This window comes from Alligator mississippiensis, chromosome 2, assembly GCF_030867095.1.
Source record: "Alligator mississippiensis isolate rAllMis1 chromosome 2, rAllMis1, whole genome shotgun sequence".
NCBI classification, from domain to species: domain Eukaryota; kingdom Metazoa; phylum Chordata; order Crocodylia; family Alligatoridae; genus Alligator; species Alligator mississippiensis.
Window position 1 is genome coordinate 114,560,391 of NC_081825.1, and position 22,258 is coordinate 114,582,648.

Consider the following 22,258-nt stretch of genomic DNA (forward strand, 5'->3'; position numbering starts at 1 on the left):
TCCTCACTAATATAACTGACACAGAGGCGGGCATGCCCACATCAGGACAGCAAGTATCACATTTTTTTTGTCATCATAGAAAATGCCGGTTGGGAGGGACCCCAGGAGGGCACCGAGCCCAACCCCCTGCTCGAAGCAGGACCATCCCCAACTAGATCATCCTGAGCCAGGGCTTCAAAACCTCCAAGGACTCAAGAGGCCACGACCTGTGCCAGCGTTTCGCTACTCTCCTGAACAAGCCCCTCGCCCACGGGCCCCGCCCCGCAGAGAACAGGCTCCGCCCCAGCCCGGGGGGTGGCGGGAGCACACAACCCTTAGCGTCGCCCCTTCTACAACTCAGTGGGAGGGTGAAACGTCTCCTGTGTTTTAAAAGCGGCGGCGCGGCCGCCACCCCCCCGCCCAATCAAAAAGAAGGCGCGGGTCCTGCCGGCGCCTGCGCAGTGGTATCTGTCGTACGGCTGATGACGTGACAGGGTGCGACTGGAAGACTGGTAAGTCGCGCCACCATGAAGGAGACGCCGCTGTCCAACTGCGAGAAGCGCTTCTTGCTGCGCGCCATCGAGGAGAGGAAGGTGTGAGACCAGCCCCCCGCTTTCCCGTCTTTTCCCCCCACTTTTCTCCCCGCTGATTCCACTCTCGGCCTTGCAGCGCCTGGACGGGCGGCAGAGCTACGACTACCGCAATGTGCGCGTTTCTTTCGGCACCGACTATGGCTGCTGCGTCGTGGAGCTGGGGAAGACCAGGTAGCGCCGGGCTGGGGGAGGCGCAAGGAGGTGCATGAGCAGTGGGGCGCACGAGGCTGGGGCAGCTGGGGCCGCGTGCAGCCTCCCTCAGTGACGGGAGCCGCGGCTGTAGGGCCGCGCGCAGCTGTTCGGGCCTGGGAACACGGGGGGCGCATGCGCGGTGCCTCGGGCGCGCCTGCCTGGTACTGCGCGTGCGCGCAGGGCTGCGAGGGGGTTCCTGAGGGCAGCTCCAGCCCCAACCCCTTCTGTAGTAGGGCGGGCTCTGCCCAGTGTTGCCCACTTCGTATCATCCTTCCAGCCCTTGTACTATGTACAATCAAGAATAATAAGCGTTCAAAATGTACAATGATTTTTGAGGCAGCTCACTGATGCAGGATGGGTGAAACCTGAGTCACTCTCAAGGGAGTCTTGACTGACTTCTGGGTTTGCTGTCAGCACTTTCTTATGTCTGCCTGCCTTGAATAAAGAAATGCTGCAGCTTTGACCCAGTTCTCACTTAGTGCTGAGTTACGGTGATAAATATAAAGTAAATAAGAAGAATTATTTGCATCCTGCTGCGGCCGAGGTGGTTAACGTGTGCTGGGAGATCCCCTGGAGAGGCCCTGCTACAGATGAAGGCAGGAGGCCCCTCCATCCATACCAGCCTGACCCTGGGGGGAAATTCCTTCTTGACCCAAATACATCAGTCAGTCTGACTTTTAGCAGGATGAGACCCTCTTAGCTAGGACCTTCTGGCTTTAAGTCCCAGCAAGAGTGCTGGCACACTCCAGTCTCAAACCTCAGCCATGTCTGTAGCCAACTCCTGGTTCCTCTGAGGAGCGCATGGTGGGGAAACAAAACCCTATCACATCTGAGTTGTCAGTGACTTGGGGCATTTTTACATGTGCTGTGGGATGCAGTGCCAGGAACTTTAGTTAGCAAGCTGCTCTAATTGCATGTCATGTGTATTGGTGTCCCTGCGCTGAAAGAATGGCAGCTGGGCGCTTTGAAATAGAGCTCATTGGACATGTTTTATTTCAAAGCACCCTGCCACCATTTTTTAGTGCAGAGATGCATGGCAACGCTGATGCACGTGACTCGGAAGGCTGCTGGAGTGTGTCAGTTTCCACGCTCCAGCAGACCTGATTGATCGAGCCTGCTCTGACATGCTGGATTTCCAGTGCATTGGAGCAGGCTCTGCACACATGTATAGGAGCCCTTGGAGACACCCTCGCTCCCTCTTACATTGCCAAGTGCTATGTTACCCAGGTTACAAGTAGCCTTGTGGATAGACTGCTGCTAAAAGGGGCAGAAGCAAGTCTCCAGGCCCACTTTTTATTTGCTTGTACTTGAAAATGCAAAAGCAAATGTTTATCCCAAAGTCTGCCTGGCTACCTCTGGCAGCATAGTATAGAGTCTCACTTATACCAGCTGGGGAGACGTAAGAGGCAGGAAGAGGGTGGCACGCAGATTGGCAGCAGGTCTTTTTGAATTTGATGAGTTCTCCAAATTTCCCTCCAGCTGTACCCAAGATTTACAGGTGGCTGGTTGTAATAATCTAATAAATGATTTCTGGTTGGATTGGATCTAAAGATCATGTCTCCCCCCAAAAAGTCCCTTGTGTAATAGTGCAAACATCAGTGGTAGTGCCAATACCAAGTTAAACCAGTACATGAGGTTTTACAGGATTGAAGCTAGCAGTTACATACCCTTCATGGGTGTATGGGGTTTCACAGTGTATTTAGTTGTAAAGCAGGCATGTGTAAACAAGTGTTAACATAACTTTGGATATTTAATATCCTACTTGTGACTTTGTACAGTAATCTCAAATGGAGCTTTGCAGTCCCCTATAGATGGTATCTCCATTTTTCATGCGGGGGGTGGAGGGGGGGAATATGAAAGATACAAAATTTGGTAAATTCTTCTAGCTCACAGTGAGAATAAAAGCTACATTTTAAACTCCACATAGCACTCTACTGCCTAGTTTCTGTTAGTGCCCTAGTAATGGTTACCTTGAATACATTTAGCTGTCTTGCTTAAAAAATAAACTGAAAAAATTGGGAGGTGTAAAATACAACTCATGTATGTTGTGCAGTGTTTAACTTCTTTCTGTCTTCATTCTGAAGCCTGTGCTTCTGGGGGTGATTTTCTTTTGCAGAGTCCTTGGACAAGTCTCATGTGAACTTGTTGCCCCAAAGCCAAACCGGGCTACAGAAGGTATACTTTTCTTTAATCTTGAGCTCTCTCCAATGGCTTCACCAGCTTTTGAGCTGGGCAGGTACGTGGCTTTTGCTGCAGTGACAGCAGGTAGGATTGATATAAGGATGACCATGGTGTCATTGTTCTCCCTTATTAATAACTCACAACTTAAACATGTGCATATTATGTCTTCTACAGGCAGTCTGAATTGCTGGTGAAGCTGAATAGGTTATTAGAAAGATGCCTAAGAAACTCAAAGTGCATAGATACTGAATCTCTTTGTGTTGTTGCTGGTGAAAAGGTATGAAATACTCTGAAATCCAGAGCTTTTTAACATTAGGGGTTTAACAGGTTGCATATAGGATTTGGTTTCTGTTGTCTCTTGAACAATAGTTCCTATGTTTGTTTTAAAGCTCTAGCCCAAGTGACTTGTGCATATGTAGCTCTAAGCATGTAGTTAGTGGGCCTATGTAATAGTAAATGTTTGTAGGAACAGAATACTTTAACTTTTTACTTACTAATAGCATGTTACCCAGTATGGAAAACTAACATGCCGTTTCTCATTCAGTATGTTGAGCCACTTATCATTATAGGTTTGATCAGTACTTAGTGTCGTACTTCACTTGAATGTCTTTTTGAAAAGTGTTTGGAAAATATGTACAAGTGGTTGGTTATGCTGCAGTATAGCAGACCTGGGTTATCTGACTTGCAGCCTTGATTGGGGGAGCAAGGGGTGATGCGTGGGCAAGACCCAGAGTGCTGGATCTCGGTTAGCACTGCGGGTTTTTCCACCTGTGGCAGCCAGGTGTCTGAGCAAGAGCCACAGTGCTGGAGACCCAGCAGTATTACGGGAAGAAGCCCGGCACTGGGACTTGTTCCTGGAGCATCCATCAAGCACCCAGGATGCCAGGCCTCTACCCACTGGGTCCTGGACCAGAATGGCGGGGCAAGGGGTGTCTGTGGGCCCAGTCCAGCCTGTGGACTGGTCCCATGCCACTCATCCAGCCTGCAGTGCCAGATGAGTTTGACACCCCTGATTTAGTGAGTTGTAGTTATGGATGTTCTCTTTCTCAGGTGTGGCAGATTCGTGTGGACCTGCATTTGTTGAATCATGATGGAAACATTATTGATGCTGCAAGTATAGCAGCAATAGTGGCCTTGTGTCACTTCCGTAGGCCAGATATATCTGTGCAAGGAGAGGAAATTACTGTGGTAAGTTACAATAGGATAGAGGGAATGTGCTAGGATAGTTAAGATTTAAAAAAATAGGTCTTCCTTGTCAGAAGCAACTATATCTGAGATTCTAAATTATTTCAGCTACAGAAGCTCAGAGCTGTTTCAAGCATCCAGTGATAGGAGAGGATACTTGTGTTATCAATAGATTTAGTACAGAGTTTTACCATTTTCAATTTTTAGCAAGATAATTATTGGATAAGGGTGGTAACTTTTTAGCATTAGTTTACTTCTCAACCAAATTAGTAGGATCAAATGGTCTAAAGGTGATAGCTACTTTGACAGGGAATAATAACGAAATAATATGCAGAAAAAGAACACAGATTTATTGAATGTTTAGGTAACTCCAAAGTTTTCTTACCTCTTAGTTTTCTAAAGTACGTAATTCCTTTTGAATTAATCTGTTCTTTACCTAACTACATGCTCTTATTCTTCATTACTATTTTTTCCTTTAAAGTACACCCCTGAGGAACGTGATCCTGTCCCCTTGAGTATCCATCACATGCCTATCTGTGTCAGCTTTGCCTTCTTCAAACAAGGGTAAGTTGCAGTTAGGACAGTGGCTGAAATAATATGCTGGAGCCTGCAGAACTAGAATAAACAGAGAAATGTTTTTTTTTAAATAGTTGCTTCAAGAAAATGTTTTGAAAACAACCTTTTATCCAAAAAGAGGTAGCGTAAAAAAGGAGGTCTTGTTTGTACTGCACACTATAACATAACTAGTTGAAAAACATGGGATTTGTTTTGATGCAATTAATCTTCTGCTCTTAAGAGTGACCAGTTTTTCTGAAGTTTTAACTGGTGTATTCTGTTTAATAATGGCTATAGGACCTATTTATTGGTGGACCCCAGTGAACGCGAAGAACGTGTAATGGATGGTCTCCTAGTAATAGCTATGAATAAACATCATGAGATTTGTACTATCCAGTCCAGTGGAGGGATAATGCTGTTAAAAGATCAGGTAAATGGCATGTCCTGTAATTAGATTTTCTGTCTGAAGCCTAATGCATGTATGACATACTTCAGGTTTCTCTTGCTTTATGCTGATTCTGTACGTGTGAATTTGCTCTTATCCAGTGACCCTTTTCATACCAAAAATGTGTTCTATGCGAGGTAAATTTACTCATTTGCGATCCGTGTGGTGGAAGCCTGCAGTCAGCTGCTGTGTGTGGTGCACTGTGGGGGTGATGCCATAGGTGGAGGAAGAAAAAATTTATTTGGGGGTTCTGAGCCAGGTGGCAGTCAGAGCAGCGACCCCGGGAGCTGTGGGCCATGAAACCACACAGCAGCAGCACCTGCAGCTGCTGTTCAGGGCAGCTGGTTCCAGTGCTTCTGGAGCTGCAGCTGCCCCAGGAGTGGTGCGACAGTCAAGGGGGTCAGTGCAGTCGAGGTCTTGGAATGTATCCCTATTTGTAAAGTGGGCTCCCTTTATGTGAATTCAAGTTATGCACCAGTTTCCAGGAACACATGTACAGCATAAAGTGAGGGAAACCTGTATAACATTTATTGAAACATATGAAGTGTTTTATGTAGAACCATTAAATTGTGAGATTCCATAGCAATTCTATTCGCAGTGCAATTCAGTGTTCACAGTAGTAATGGAAGAATGTGGGAACATGGAAACATTTGTACATGCTAAGTGTTGAAGGTTGTTTTTTCTCTTTCATGATCTTGCCCAACATGCCTGGTAATCAAAGAGGATGGGGAAAAAAGGGTTACAACATGGCTTTTTTTGCTGCCTGCCAGTCACTGCCCCCTGCCCCCCTCTTTTTTAGTTTAAAAAAAAAAAATGAAAAATTTGCAGTCATCTCCAAACTTGGTTGCTTGAATGGAGTTTTGCACAGTTGGGAGATCTGTTTATGAATATTTTATTGTTCTTTTATAAGTCTTCAGAAGAGTAAACTTTATTTCTTGACCTATAACAAATCGCTTACTGATGGCAGACTCCAAAGTGCGACATATGAGAGATGTGCAAGTAGGACAAATGTAATACAAGTCCTTTGCATTCTTAAAATGGCAGCTCGTTCTACTTACAATTTAATAATTGCCATATAGCTCTACCTACTCTCTATGTGAACCCAGTACTAGAGGAAATATGCTTTATGCCTAATCAAGAAAATGGCTGCTTTCCAATTTAAAGGTTGCTGAGGAGGCTACTTTTTGAACATCCTGACTAAAGTGCTGAGGTGTTGGTTTCTAGCAGCGTGCAAAAGTAGAGTAAACTTTACATATTTGGAAACAAATAGGTTTTTCATTTACTTTAAGCAGAAAGTTATTTCTGGCTTGATTTCATGAGGCTGAGCTGTCAATCCTAATTAAATTATTTAAAAACTACACACAGGTTCTGAGATGCAGTAAAATAACTGGTGTTAAGGTTGCGGAGATCACAGAACTCATTCAGAAGGCCTTGGAGAATGACCGGAAAGTTAGGTGAGGCTTAAATAATACAGTGTATTAGAAGTTATTACTTTATGGTTCCCCGTTCTCTGTCAAGGAGAAGCTATGTAACCAAAATGAGTCATGCTCATTAATACTTTGATTTTCTGTGGCTTGGTCTGCCAAGAAAGCCTTACTGAAACAGCTGTTTCAGCCATAGGTTCTATCATGTACACAAGCCATGTGTGGTTTTTGGAAGAGGAGAAGCTCAACCATTTAAGAGTAAATAGCCACGTGTAAAAGCACTGCTGTTTTCAATGTGACACCACTAGGGAGGCCTTGACACCCACCTTCCCAATTCTTGGCTGAGTGCCTGAGCCCCTAAACTGGGAACATAGTAGTTAAATTTAATCACTTACCTAAAACGTGACCATTTTTATGCAATGGTTTTGTACCCTGCTGTTTTAGATCACAGCTTTGTACGTAGTGAAGGTTTTTTTTATGACAATTTTAAATGTGAAACTTACTGAAATTGTTATGGTTGTAGAAAGGAAGGTGGAAAGTGTGGCTTTGCAGAATCTATACCAAATCAAAAGATTACTGCATTCAAAATGGAACGAGCTCCTGTGGATGCTAATGATGTGGAAGAGCAAGCTGAAGAAATCATCATGAAGGCTGATCCTCCTTTGGATGTGTATCTTTTTATGGTATCATTTGTTATAGTGAGCAGTTGTGGCCTTTTCACTTGCAGCTTCTTGAAACACACACAACATTCTGACTTCTTCATTTCTTAGAAGATTGTATTATGGCAACTGCAGAAGCCTTTAGGTAAAAGAATCCGTCTTGTTAATCTGCTTATCAAGGATATGAGAATTTGCCTCTGGAACTTTTTTCTGCTTCCCTTTTTCATTACTATCCCTACTACTTTCTTATTTTTCAGCTAAGGAGACTTTGCAGCACTTTATAGATTCATAGATGTTAGGGTTGGAAGGGACCTCAATAGATCATCGAGTCCGACCCCATGCATAGGCAGGAAAGAGTGCTGGGTTATAGTTATTCACTTCTCTTCCAAGCTTCAGCAAGGTGTCACTCAAGGGTAACCTGAAATCCTTAGAGGAGCATGTTGCTTTTGCAGTACAGAGGGGAAAAGCAGCACCTCCATTCCCAGCTATTTCCGATGGATGGATATTAGCTGCAAAGGGGATCACTTGTTTACCCCAATGTGCATAAATTTAGCATTTTATTTGGTCAGCCATTGGGGATACTTCCAGCATGCTGATTTGCCACTGCTTCATCATGTTCACACTGTCTTTGGTGTTCAGCACACATTCTTTATATATCTGCATGTTGGTCTTCTGGTAAGTTTAAGGACTGTCTGGCCTGCTTTTATAAATGAGCACAGAGAAAGAGTCTGTTAATTCCTGGAGTTGGTCTTAACTAGTTCAGTTTTGCCAAACCAATATTGTGGACCCCTGGAACAGCCCAAATTGGAGAAGGAGTAGAGAACTCCTGGGGGGAACTTGAAGAATCTGAGAGAGGGGAAGAGGAAGATGATGACAATGATCCTGACACTTTGGAGGATCCAAAAATGGAAATGGAAGATGTAAGCATTGTGAGCAAGACTAAGAAAGGTTAGTATCTGCTTAAGTTGTGACACGAATGAAAACCTCACTCCTGTTTTAACTATAGTATATTTGAGGCTGTTCACTTCAGCAGCAAGAAAAATCATCCCAGGGAAACAAATGTATTCAAATTACCTTGTGATCTCAGTGCTTTGTACTGGTCCCCTTGTTGAAATATGCAGCAGTGTGCAGGTCTTATAACTGAAAGTATTTACTGTTTACCAGAGTTACTGTAGCTGTAGAGTAAGCATCTCCCAGCTTTAAGTAATTACCTAGGAATGTACTAACTGCTTATCTACAAAAATGCCATGTATAAAGCAACAAGTTTCTTCCTTTTTTTTTTTTTTTAAAGATGACACTATTGTGCTATCTGACAGTGAAGAGGAAGAAGTTGTTATTCTAAAACCAGAAAAAGTACCAAAGAAAACCAGGTAACTATAGCATATAATTAAAGAATGAGATGGGGAATATTTTAATGACCACTTGCTGTGTATGGTTTAGGCAAGGCATAGATTCAAGTATTCTAGTTTGCCTGGTGCATTTATAAGAAAATGACCCTTTCCTAACATACTTGCTGAGAACTGCCACATCTCCCGCTTTGAAATATTTTTGCACTGCTGAAACAGATAGGCAGGAGCTTTTGATGCAAGGAAATGCACAGTATAATCATTATCTTCCTTTTTTTTTGTCTCCACCTGGCCTGTGCCTTTTTTTAGTCATGAAGTCAGTGCATCCTTGTTGATCACCGACTGATAAAAGTGCTTGTGGAACTGCTCCAGCAGGTGCAATTCAGAACAGTTACTTGGATATTTCTGTTATCCAGGAGGGAACAAAAAAGTTGATTAGAAACAGCTGCCTCTACAGCTGAGTCAACTATATTTTTAGTCTATTACTGTGTATTGCATTGCACAGAATCTGCCCCACTAGTAGTAGATGGTTTATCAATAATATCTAGTGGACTGGTGACTTAAGTGTTTAAAGGCAGTAAACCTAGAGTTTTATTCCTATTTAGAAAAAAATGTGTTATGACTTACTTAGCAAAATCAGTCCATACTCATTAATGAGAACCAGATAGTCTGGATGGTAATTGCCCTTAACCATTTTGTACCTTATTCTATGTAAAGCACCATATGCATGGTGGTTTTGGCTAATGTTGTATCAGAGCTGAAATCTGATTTGATTGGTATGAAATAAGTGTTGATTTATCTCCATCATGTGTATTAAATCTAGTCTAATTTTGGATTTGTATGTTTTGTTCACAGAACACCTACCAGCTCCAAACAAGAAAATTCAAGTAAAAAAGTCAGTAACAAAAAGAGAAAAAAGAAGAGAGTTTCTTATTAAAATCATGTTCCATTTAAAAGCCTTGTATAAATCCTTAATTTGTATACTAAGATACTGAACATATTTTTGTAGGTCAATTTCTCCCCCACTTCCAGATTCCTTGTCTGTTTGTTTGTTTGTTTGTTTGTTTTTTATATAATGCTGTACATTGCCTTCAAATAAAAGGAAAACTATGGTAGTACTAAATAGGCTGTCATAATTTACAGCTTGAACACTACTGTGATGGCAATTATTCTGTAAAAGATGTAGATACCACCATATATCAACAAATGGACTGGCCCTTCTTAAACTCTAGGTTAGCACAGATCTGCATTTGCACTCCCTGTTTAATGCAAATTGGTGTGGTAGGGCTGTTGGTTGCAGCCGTGCTGGTCTAAGGACATAGGTAGACAGGGTTCTTTGGGTAAACATAGTATCTTTGATTAGACAAACTACATAATTAGAAAAATTCTTCTTTGTAAGCTTTTAGGCATTGGAGAATTTACTAAATGACAAAACTGGATTCCAGCAGTAATCCCATTAAGATCATGTGTGATTATAGATGAGGCTTTATGCCAGTTAAGACAACCGAGGCCTTTCTGGGTAAGTTTCTGCTGCTTCCCTAGCAGGAATGATGCCAACATGTGGAAAAAAAAAAAATCACTTCGTTTGAAAGAGCTTCCCACAAACTTTTAAGCAGCTATATGAGACTTCCCCATAGTTTTTAATGTTTATTTTTTAAAAAGTTTCAGTAAACATATTACATGAGACACAAAGTTCCTTCAAGTACAAAAAAGTTTCTAAACACTGGACCACTTGAAAGAAATAATATGAACAAACTTTCATGAACAAGTTGACCTCAGATGCTTTCATCTGAGAACTCAAAATGTGATGGAATACAAACATGAAAATATACACAACAGCAGAGTAGAAATAATTTACACAAGGTCTTACTCTTCCCCATTTGAGCTGTTCTGACACACTAGTACTTTGTAAAGGAAATAATTGTTTAACTAATCTTGCCACTTTCAAATCTAACATAGAAAATTGCTTCTTGCCAGAGCTCTTGGCTCATTTAAATGACATATGTTCTCTTCTTAAGGGAACTCCAGATGTTGCCCTTTTACACGTTTGCAGTTCATCACATTGCCCTTTTCTCTTGCATAAAGTTCATTGTGTAATAGCCACCTTCATCCTCTCTCCTTTAGAGATCCCATTGTGTCTCAGGATAAAAGTGTCTTTTTGGATAAAAGCCTGGAAGATGTTGGCTCTAGAAACAGCACTTTTCTATACAGCACAAATTATGGCATGTCTACTGTAGGTGTTGGTAAAGCTTTGCCTCAACTCTGAGGGAAGCAACAGCAGATACTGAGAACTGCCAAGAGTAACTTCAGTTGTGAAGGTAAGAAAAATCATACAGCAGTACCCACTGCAGTAAGAGATGGGCTTATCCGTGTGGTGTTAGAAGTAGGGCAACATCATGAGCAGAGCTGTGGGGAAAAAAAAAAAAAAGCCAATCCCAGCAGCCTTCAAAGTATGACGCAGTCCACTGCTGTTGACAGTTATCAGTAGAAGAATTTGTGCCCTGTAGTATTGGGATGCTAAGAACAGCTCTTGTTCTACTGTCAAAACACTGGAACAAGCAGCAGATGTTTTCAGCTTTGTAGGACCAACTGTACAGCCTTTAACATTTAAAGTCTTCATGCACTGATTAATGCAATAATATCAAAGGATACTCCCTTTAAGGACTGACTGCACCATGTTTGATTTCTCATCCAGAAGTGGAAGAGGCTACTAGTGCTCATTTCCTGTATTGAGCACAGAAGGAAGGAGGACTTTTGGTTCCTCAGGAAAAACACTGGTTAGTTATTTATGCCAATATAAGCACTTAACAGTGTTTTGCTAGAGGAAGGAAACAAAAAAAAACCTTAGAAGTATGAAACTAAGCTTCTGATGCATCTATAGTCTTTCAGCAGAAGTGATAAAATTAAGCAGAAATAACAGGTTTATGAAGGTCATATGGCACCTGGTTATATGGCTTTTAGTTAAGCCTAATAACTTTAGCTGCTGTCACTTAATTTTCTAACAGTTAACATACTTAGGTCCTCAGAGTGTTGATATGGCAGAGCTGAAGCTTTTCCCCTAGCTTGTGGTTTAGCTCTCCCCACTTTCTAGATCTTGCCGAGATGGGCACAGTTGAATGATCTCTTTCTGCCTAGGCTGCAAAGCCCAACTTCTAGACAACCTGCCCCTCCATGCCAGTTTCCCCCATTTGAAATGCTTCAAAGTGACATGCCCTGGCTCTCATTTTTAGACGCATCATCATTTTTAGACAAAGTATGAAAATGCCCACGTGTATCAGAGCAAAGACTTCTGGAATGAGTTACACTGAAACAAAAACAAGTGGTCAGGAATTGTTTTTACATACCAGTTCTCATGGCAAAACAAACATGCTTATCCACTTTTGTTATGTATCTACAGTGTACTAAGGACACTAAGTGGCACTAGCTTTGAATCAAAACCTAGGTGATACAGATTTAGGATAGTCAGCTGCCATTATCAAGTGAGAATATAGGCAAGAGACCACCACTGACATTAGGTCCAGTAACAAGATGTTTATTTGGCAACCTGGTATACTCTTAAATCCATTTCCATGCAGCCACCGCTTTACAGACCAAGTAACAAAGCAGTGTTACAGATTCACAGACTAAGGTCAGTTTATATTTGCCCTAACACTGATTTAGTCATTTTATGGTATTAAAAAGTGCTCTACTGAAGTGAAGAAAACAAGAACTTATTTTGATTAGGTGCTAAGTAAGACCTACTCACAGGAAGAGTGAAGGACCAATGAACTAGTATCCCTAAACCCACAACTCGTCATAAAAATCAAGCTGTGCTGGCCACCTGTACTGTCTTCTTTTAAAAGAGGAAGGTGGTGCATCTAGTGGCTGGTCTCACCCCCTTATAGTTTACTTTTCCCAGCTGGGTTCTGCTCAAGCAGTACAACAGCACTATCATACATTAGCTGTAAATAACTTTTTATGGAAGCTAACATTTTTAGTAATAGACCTGCACGAATTTCATATAAAAAAAAAAAATTATTCTAGTCTCTGTGATTTTAAGTTGAACCATTTCCTACACCATAAGGTGGGAACCTTATGACATGGGGCTCAGTTTTAGCTGTCTAATGGTAGCTTCCAAGCATGTAATACACAACCTGACAATACTAGAACGTTAGCAATGTTAGAACATAACCCTTAACAATGGACTTCAGTGTTCTCCCATAAAAGAAGCAAGGTTGGAATGCTTCAGCAGTTCAGCCAAGTTTTATCTTCCTAGTAGTTTAGATATTTAGTCCAGCATGACTGCTATTAGAGACAGTTTAGATTTAATCCACGTCCAAAGCAATACTAGAATGTAGTGTTAGCAAGAGATGCTACAGATACTGTGTTGCTGTTCAAGTGGTTCACTAGAACTTGAGACAAACATGACCACTGTGGAAGTGGGAATTCCCACTTCACTGCGCTGCTCTTACTCAATTTTATTCCATATGCCGTTTACTCCGACGCTTTCTCTAATCATTTTAGGATAAAATGTCTAAGGTCTCAGATTAAACAGTTGGTCTGCATGGTTAAGTTTAAAACTTGAACAGAATGGCTTTATAGAAAAGAGCTCCAGCTAAGTATTTTGAACAAGATTTTTTGCACAAAGGATTTACATTAAAACCCTATAAAAACAAACGTCATAATCTGAAGTGAACTTCAGATTGAATCTGAAATGATGATTGGAAGCCTAAAATTTTGAACGAAGTTTAAAACTCTACATCATTTTCTTGGAGGAGTAAATGCACATCTTAAAAAAAAAAAATATATATATATATATTAAAAAAGGAGAGGAAAAAAAAAAAAAAGCATCAGTCCCTTGATTGTTACAATAGGTTTAGTGTCTCTGGTGGGTCAATGAGCGATACTCCATGATACCTGAAGGAGAAAAGGGCAAAAAGGTAATTTCATTAGAGCTCCAACAAAGGGGGATAAGCTGAAAGGTAACTCAGTCCAGGATTAATGAACAACTTTGTGACAGCAGAACCAGAAAGGTATTCAGTGTTGTGGGGTTAGAAGGTTGTTTAATGCAGAATCAAAAAAGAGGGACTATAACATTTGTCCCCTCCTGTGTAACAGGTCAGCATTTCACCAAGCCATTCTCTACTGCAGTGTTTCCCAACCAGTGCGCCATGGTACAAAAGTGTGCCATCAGAAATGAACAGGTGCACCATGGAATTTTGCCATGGTAATGAGCTACAATAGGTATGAGGGTGGGGAATGCCTTAACTGGTGCAGTGTAGAAGTTTTGTTGTTTTTTTTTTTAAATGCAAGCGTGCCTTGGGCTGGAAAACACTGCTCTACTGGTCTCAACTTCTGAGTAGTGACATTAAGGTAGACACAGGACACCAGACCCATTTTGAATGGGGTTAGTTCACATTAGAAAAAACCCCCCAAAAACCTCCCAAACCACTGTATGGACATTCATCATGCTTGTCAGAGCACAGAGAGGAACAAGTATTGGCTCTACTTACTCGGAATTAGGTTCACTATACTGGTTAGGCAGTGTGGGACCCTAACCATTAACTGGTTCAGACAGGCATGAGTTTCCTTAGGCAACAGTCTACTAACCAGGTGCTTACATAGCAGCTGTCAGCAGCTTAAGGCTATCAACTGAATTGACCCAGTTCAGGTCAAAGTGGGCAGGCACTAGAACCCAGATGCCACTGTTCTCCCTTCCCACCCTCCAAACAGATTGAGGTGCTATCTTGCCCTGCCTTCTGCTAAGGTGGCTTAATACCCAAGCCAAGCTAACATAGCTTAAACACAGGGGTGGGCAAAATGTGGCCCGTGGGCTGGATGTGGTCTGCCAAGCCATTCTATCCAGCCTGCGGGGCTCCTAAAAATTTTAGAAAGTTAATATTAAATCTGCCCTGGGCTGCCTGTCATGCGCCCCTCGATGGCTTGCCAAAGTTCAGTAAGCGGCCATCTGCCCAAAATAATTGCCTGCCCCTGCCCTTAACACGTGTTGTGATTACTTGAATAAGTATCTACAAAAAGTGAGTGATTACATACTTTGCACTCTTGTATTTCTCTCTTATGGACTGTTGTGTGTGTTGTGCTGCTTTGAGGTAGGTCTTGTGAAGGTCTATAAGACAAGGCTTGAGGCTTTCAAGTGTATATCCTGTCGTTCTGGACAATGATTCAGGCTAAGGGAAGAAGAGACAATTGGTTTGAGACATGTACAGTGTTGTCAGTTACCCTAGACAAAACCATGCCATTTGAACTGCAGAGACTGTTACTCAAATGGGTAATATATTCTCCTACCAGGAGATACGTATAATACAAAGCTTTTGCGAGCTGAAGCCCTACACTCAACACGAGCAGTTTTTGCAGGAGTTATATTTGGCTAGCCAGGAACTTGTTTAAGGGCAGGTGCTAGTTGTTGCATTTGCTTCTATGTAGACTATAAATCTCAGTTGGTGTTAGTTCTACATACCCAGGTTTGTCCAGTGAGTGTGTAGCTTGCTAGATGAAATGAAGCAGCAGCAATAACTGATGGCAAGTGTTGAAGGTATGGGTCAGCATCAATTAGGCTCAACTCCCCCAGATACTGTAACATTTGAAAACAAGTAATACTGTTATACCACATCCATGCAAGACTACAGCATTTGGCATATTCCTTATAATTTAAAGCTTCTAGCCACCAGTTTTAGAATCTTCACTATAATGAAGGTATGGAGTTATCCAGCATCTACTCTTGTGGACGAGATTAAAATGTTACAGCAATTGTTAGCTTACTAGCTGTGAGGATGAACTCCCTCATACCAAATCTCTCTTTCATTTGTAAGGATCCTCAGACTTCTTGACGACTGTTGAGATATCTACCATTGGGGTCATGCCGTTCTTCATTTACAGACCGCTTCACAGCTATGTGCTTTGTTACTGCAGCATCCTTTTGTAGGGATCCATGCAGAGTACCTTTATGACAGGACAGCATGGGGGCTATTTCTCTTTAAAAGCCCTAGGTCCCCAGTGTCCACCACAGGGTTTTGATAGAACTTCACTGTGGTCAAAGGTTGATGTAGGATGTTTTGCAGTTGTACCGACTCCCTCCCTGGGACCAAATGGTAAGCTTAAACACAACAGTAGCAGATGAACCAGCATGTACTTTACTTTTAAGACTAAACCAGTATTTCAATGCAAGTGTGTACCAGCAATAGGCAGCTGATTTTAGACCACTACTGTAATAGTCCAAGTGTTCCCTCAGATTGTTAGATCATCAAACGTGCAAATCGCCAACTCTAGGTTGGCACATATGCCTAGAATGAAGCTCCCATGAGGCTCCCCAGTGGCATTGACCCAATTTTGCCTAGCGTCCACACGTCAGCCAACGATGGCTCTCTGAAGTAGTTACCAGTTTTAGTATGGTTTGGGACAGTGGCATAAAGCTGTAAGAGTTAACTGTCACCCTACTAATAGTTAGTTACCAAGGGTTTTTACTAGCAAATGCTTCAGAGATACAAAATGCCAACTGCCCCCTCTGGAGATCTAACAAGGATGCAAACTTGATGTTTTAGACCTCCATATTTTCTGGTCGTTAGAACTCTTAAGAATGGGTAAATATTTGTCACCAAGTGGCATTCCTTCCTTTTCCATGGGAAAAGAAACGCCCCAACCTACTCTGAAGTACTAAGATGGAGCTTTCTGACTGCACATTGGGCTTAATGCCAGATTCACACTTACCATCGATAAACTTTCAACTTTAGCATTTGCCTGCTGGTGCAGAAAGTACTGAGTAAGGAACTGATTTATTGTTGGAGCTGCCAAGTCAAATGACAAGACTTTCAAAATTAAGTGCTCCATCCTTAATACTTGCTTCTTAGTATAGGTGTCATCTGTGATATAGACGAATTCTGCAACTTCTGGAGGGTAAATTTCTTCAAACTTTCTATGATTAGGAAGTATAAGCAACTTGTTACATACACTTAGAAAGAGGAACAGGTCTATCAACTAGTAGTTCTCTCCCTCCCACCCTAGTCCAACATAAGTTAGCAAGATAGGGAGCAACTGTTTCCTCAGAGCTCAGCTCTACTTATATAACCTATTCCTAGTACATGACTAACTTAGTATAAGTAAGTAGTTAACATTAAGTCCACACATTAAGTTCCTGTAGGTCTAAGAATCTTGGCAAACCCATAAAAATTCCAGTATGAATATGATTTCTGTTTCCTTCCACATTTTTGTAGACTATAGGGCCCAAGACTGTTCCAGAATAATACCTGGAATGTTCTAGCTACACAAGCTCTGCGGACCAGGTCAGAAGCCAGGTGCATTAGATACTAATAAATGAAAAAATCTGAGTAAATATGAAGTCATTTTCCAAAAGATTTAAAAACTTGAACATAGATATCTTAAGGCTTCTGGTCAAACAGAGTTTTGAAAGGACACAGCTTTAAGATAATCTTTCCCTTCCCCTATATGTCTCTCACACAGCCTCATTCTAAGAGCAATGATGTCAAATTAACTTACGATGCTAGCAGCATAGCTGCAGTACCCACAAGCTGAAGCTTTCCTCTCAGAACAGACATTGAAGAAAGAAATCTATCAATGTAATTTACAGCTAAATGCAGGGTTTCATTCTGTAGTTTATATTCTTCTCCTACTTCCACCAGCCAGTCCACAAGAATAGCTCTCATATTGTTTGTTATATCAGGCTGTTTCTTCATATAGTTAGATTTAGGCTTGCATTTCACCTGTTAAGGGAATTGTTAGTATATGTGAGATATTAGCACTGACCCTGGCTGAGAAGTTACCTGACCAAAAGTGCAACAAAGATGGGAGAATTTAAAAACCACCCTCCACTAACATACAAATTAAATACTTGTACTATACGTAAAGTAGAATCCAAATACTGGTGCCCAAGGTCCTTCAGAGTCCATTCTCAAGCCCTTTCTTTTATGTTCAGTGCATATTCCAGCCAGGTTTTTTTATTCTAGAAGGGCTCAACAGGAAGCTCACTTTTCTTCCCCTTTCCCCTCAGTCTGTTCTCCAATTATAAGCTCCTACTTGAGCTGCCACCCCTCCAGGGACTAGACCCACAAGCCTCACCATCCTGAGCTAAGCTGCCTTAAAAGTTTAAACAAAATCATGGCATCTTACCTCCATTTCCCTAATGTATTTATGGATATCATCAATGTAGTCTGGCACATGATTAACATTTACTCTTTCTTCCACATCTTGGATTATAGATATATCCATAATACTTGGAGAATCTAAGTGCAAGACAGTAGTCACATTAAACCTACAGAAGTTCTCAGACCGCATGGTACAGTGACTGCATTGAGCAGAACGATTATGTTGGTGACCCAGGACCTAGGGTTTTTTTTGTTTTTGGCATTTTGCCTTTTTTGAGCCACCTAGGCTGCACTAAGAACAGAGAAATGTTGCAAAGGGCTTTTTCAACTATGGGCTTTGTTGCAAAGGGCTTTTTCATCTATGGGGTGGGAGAAAGAAAAATTGGTGGAAGACGCTTCATACTAGCATAGTAAGCTATCTTCATAGGAGTATGGACCTGTACTCTGAAGTGGAGCCTGCAAGTCAGGGGACAGCCTGATGTTAGCATGTATTTTAGCTGAAGCCACAAAATTAGGCAACTGAGAAGTCTTCTGCCAGAATTTTTTAATTGGGCAGACTGTTGGACTTCTCTTGCCTTATGTTATTTTAGTGTCTACCTGAGCTACCCTAGTTTTCTAGTCAACTTGCCAGAACCATTTAGTACTTGCACAAATGGAAGTTTCCAGTGTGTATTCTAGTTTTTGCAACTTGCACTAGGTCTTTAAAGCCTTTCAGAGTTTGAAGCTCTGAGCTGCTACAGCCAGACCCTGACAAGGCTGAGAGTTCAAGAGGGCCAGCAGCTCATAAGTAACAGTAGCAAGAAGAGTGAGGAAATTCATGGGAAAGCAGATGGGTAAGGCACAGGGAAGGGATATCTGGCTGTTTCAGGGATTCAAAGCTTGTAAGTTACAGGCTAAAGGAACTGCTGGACTCAGGGAATCCCCAAAGCTGGTCTGAGTCGCATGCAGATGCACAAGCAACATTTTCATAAGTTAGCTTTTCATAAGACACCAATGAAGAACAATGACTTTAGGGACACTTGGAATATCAGTTAAAAAGAGGATATTTAGGTTGTAGAATAGTGCTCACCCATGGAGGACAGCCAAAGCAGACAATTTGCTGCAGGATCTGGGACAGAAGTTCGAAATCCTGCTCTATCCTAAACTGATTAAATCTAATACAGCATCTATCCAGATCTATCTTAGACCAAGTCCCCCCCAGTTTGAAACCGGTTTGCACATGCTAAACTTCTATTACAGCTTTACACCGTTTTCTGATCATTTGTACCAGTTTATGTGCAGTGTCTGTACCTCGCCTTATACGCCAAATAAGATTTTTAGGGGGCAGGGGAAAGGAAGCAGGGAAAAGAGAAAGTGAAAGCAAGCTTTTGTGAACCCAAGTTCATGTCATCAAATGCTGTCGTAGGGTGCTTCAGAGGGATGGTCCTGCTTGGAGCAAAGGACTGGACCAAAGGACGTGGTGAAGCTCCTTCTAGCCCTAGTTCCCTGTAGGCACCTACACAAGTGTAGAGGCTGCTCCGATGTGCTGGAACCGACTCAATTAATAGAGTCTGCTGGAATACAGCAACAGCTGTGCTCTAGCAGCCTCCTGCATCTTGTACATCAGTGTCCCTGCACTTAAAAGTGCTTTAAATTCAAGTGCTCCTGCTGCCATTTTTAAGTGCAGGGACACCGATACATGAAAGTTTGTGGTGCTTTAGTTAGAGCAGCTCTCAGAGCCACAAAGTGCAGCTCCCCCAACACATGTAGAAGAGCCCCAAGATCCTAATCTTTGTCAAGGATGGTTTGAGGGGGTTTAGCCATGGTAGCCTGAAGTCAGGGCCGACCTGCACCTGCACAGCCTGAGAGCGAGAACAGGAGTGCAAGCAGGAGGATGTGAGCAAGCCAGAGCACAAGCTTTTGTGAACCCGAGTTTGCTTCCCCAGATGCCGTCCTAGGACCGTGGAGAGAGGGACAGTCCTGCCCAAAGCAGGGGGCTACAAGTCTGGGCTGGAGCAAATGCAGTTCCTGCCCCCTCCCGTCCTGGGTGGGCACCCCCTAATCTGACCTGCGCCTGGGGGGGGGGGGGCGATAGGGGGCGCCAGCCAGAGCCAGATTTCCACAAGTCAGGTCCCCTTCCCTCGGGGGCAGAACAGCTCCCCCCGCCCCCAGCACCTGCTTGGGGGGGGGAGAGGAGGAGGTGCCGCCCGGGCCGGCCCCGCCCCGCACTCACCGCAGCTGAGGTCCATGGCGGTGTCGAGCGGCACCAGCGGCTTCCTGTCGGTGGGGAGCCCCGCGACGGGCAGTGCGGGCCCGGCGCGCTTGGCGGCCCCCACCCGGCCGCGCCGCCCCCCGTCCGGCTCGTCCACGTGCACGGCGAAGGGCTGCGGCGCGCGGACCGCCCGGGCCCCGCCATCGCCCTTGCGCGACGGGCCCGCCGCCGCCGCCGCGACCGCCTGCGGGGGGCAACGCACGTTAGCGCCGGCGGGCCGTCACCACCGCCCCCCCGCGGCCCCCCCGCCCCGTGGCGCCCCCCTTGCCTGCGGGCGCGGGCGGTTCTCGCGCAGCACCCCCAGCACCGTGCGGCTGCGGGGCACGGCGGGCGGCAGCGCCTTGCCCACGGGGGGCACGTTCTCCTGCTCCTGCTCCGGGTCCAGCTCGTCCAACATCCTGCCGCAGGTGGGGGGCGCAAGGGGCGCCGTGCGGCCTCGTCCGGAGCGTACCCGGCCGCCTCCCGCTCCGCCGCCGCGTTCAAGGAGCCCGCGACTCTTGAATCCGCCAATGAGGGACGGGGGGCGGGGCTGGCCGGGCGCCGGCCGTGACTGGGGGCGACGGAAGCCGCCGAGGATCAAGCGCGCCCTAGGAGTGAGCGGGTCCTGCTAGAGCGGCGCCGTAGCCCCACCCATGGCGGCTGCGTAGTGCCGGGGCTCTGCCCCCAGGCACCTGAGTCACTAGCCGCGCGAGGCCTCGGCGTTTGAGTCCCGGCTCTGGAGCGCGCAGCGGTGCGGGCTTGCTCTTTGCTTGCCCCGGCCCTGCGAGGCTCCCTCTTAGGGCCGGAGACGCGGTGTTGCCGGTGTAGGAGAATTACTGCATTTGTACCATAACTTCACCCCTTCTACCACTACCCCGTAGGATAATGCTTGAGGCGGCTAATTAATGTAGCATATGCAAAACCAGGAACTTTTAACTGGCTTCTAGCGGTTTGGTGTTTGTTTTTTGGGGGGGGGGAGGTTCATGGTCCAGGTCTAATTAGCCAGATCAGTTCTGAAGCCTTTAAATCATTCAAAAACTGTATGTCCGTGTCTTTTTTTGGGGGGGAGACAATGTTTCATGTTCCAAGCCAAATCAATTCCAAATCTGAGTCAGTCCAGAATCAGAAATCGCCCCCCTACGGGCAAACATCCTCCACCCGCACCTGGGGCTTCAGATGTTTCCAAAACCTTTGGAGGGCATCCTACTTGCCAGCCCAAGCCCAGAGGCTTGGGGTTCAGATGCCCCCAAGTTTCACTTGCTGTCAGCCATAAGGCCCCCCCAGCAAGCAAGGGAGGAGACTCCTATTTCCATAAACTGGGCTTAAAGCCACTGCAACCACGCCAGAAGGGCAGTTCTCTTGTGTAGCAGTTCAGGAAAATGCCTTCATGGACACAGATGCATGGTATTTTCCCTGCCAGGTTAAGCCACTACACTTGATCTAAGCCTTCAAGAGGCCTCTAGGGTTGCTGTCAGCACTTGCTATGACATCTCAAAATAGAGATGCTTCAACTTTGACACAATTCTCACTCACTGGTGACATACTGTGAGCAATATAAAGTAAATAAGACTTACCTGCATATTCATTTGCACATTTTTTCAGTGAATTATAGTTTCTCAATAAATGCAATAATTCTGAGCTTCCAATATGATAATTTCATATTTAAGACCTGGCAATGCTGCTGCAACACCACTTTAGCAGACTGGCCCAGGGCTAGCCGCATGTCACTGATGCATGTGGCCACTCATCCACTAGCACTTTTTTACACCAGGGACCCAGAACTAACCTGAGGCACCTGTTGCTTCCCTCCCCCCTCCAGTGACACATGGCCTTGTTACAAGGGCACAGAGCTTTCAGGCCTCGATTCACTGTAACCCTTCACCCCAGGGAGGGCTACGCCAACATCCTTTCCCAGGTTTCTCCATACTAAGAAATCTCAGACCTTGACTGATAAGGTGAATAGTGTATTTTAGGTCATAAATCATGGGGAATAGGATCTTTAAAAAAGAAACAACCATGTTTGTAAAGATCAGGACACTTTGGGCATTATTGTTTTGAAATCCATAGGGATATTGGAGTATGCTAGAGAGACTATGCGAGAGAAACATTAGATGGTAGGTTAGAGAACCATTAAAAACATTTAATGTTAACCTAGTGCTTGTGTGAAAGGTACAGAGCTAATTGTTTGCAAAGAGAAGTCTTTTTTTAAGGAAATTTTTCACGTCCCAAGTCAAATTACCCAGATCAGATCCAAATTCATTTGAATCGTGCAAGAACCATATGTAGCCCTGCTACCAGCAAGTATCCTCCACCTCATCCGGGGGCTTCAGATGCTTCCAAATCCATTGGCAGCCATCTTACGTGCAGGCCCAAG

General features: G+C 43.9%; 2 protein-coding genes across 3 annotated transcripts; one reads left to right on the plus strand and one right to left on the minus strand.

The window, feature by feature from the left end:
* The first annotated feature begins 418 nt into the window (after positions 1-418).
* EXOSC9 (exosome component 9) lies at positions 419-9,682 on the plus strand. 2 transcript variants are annotated; one of them, XM_006263429.4, is made up of 12 exons: positions 424-572; positions 649-743; positions 2,881-3,000; positions 3,120-3,222; positions 3,996-4,133; positions 4,612-4,694; positions 4,983-5,115; positions 6,496-6,584; positions 7,078-7,224; positions 7,977-8,161; positions 8,505-8,583; positions 9,415-9,682. In XM_006263429.4, exons 1-12 carry the CDS (start codon positions 507-509, stop codon positions 9,494-9,496), a joined length of 1,320 nt encoding a protein of 439 aa, XP_006263491.1. In that variant the 5' UTR covers positions 424-506; the 3' UTR covers positions 9,497-9,682. The 2 variants fall into 2 exon arrangements, with proteins under 2 accessions (XP_059578065.1, XP_006263491.1); XM_059722082.1 differs by lacking the exons at positions 8,505-8,583; positions 9,415-9,682 and having other exon boundaries at positions 419-572; positions 7,078-7,237; positions 7,977-8,160.
* A 511-nt stretch (positions 9,683-10,193) lies between these two features.
* On the minus strand, positions 10,194-20,397 carry CCNA2 (cyclin A2). Its single transcript, XM_019494213.2, has 8 exons — positions 20,174-20,397; positions 19,867-20,089; positions 17,680-17,792; positions 17,050-17,273; positions 16,264-16,468; positions 15,017-15,130; positions 14,593-14,726; positions 10,194-13,455 (listed from the first exon to the last, which is right to left on the minus strand). Exons 1-8 carry the CDS (start codon positions 20,300-20,302, stop codon positions 13,404-13,406), a joined length of 1,194 nt encoding a protein of 397 aa, XP_019349758.2. The 5' UTR covers positions 20,303-20,397; the 3' UTR covers positions 10,194-13,403.
* Positions 20,398-22,258: the final 1,861 nt, after the last annotated feature.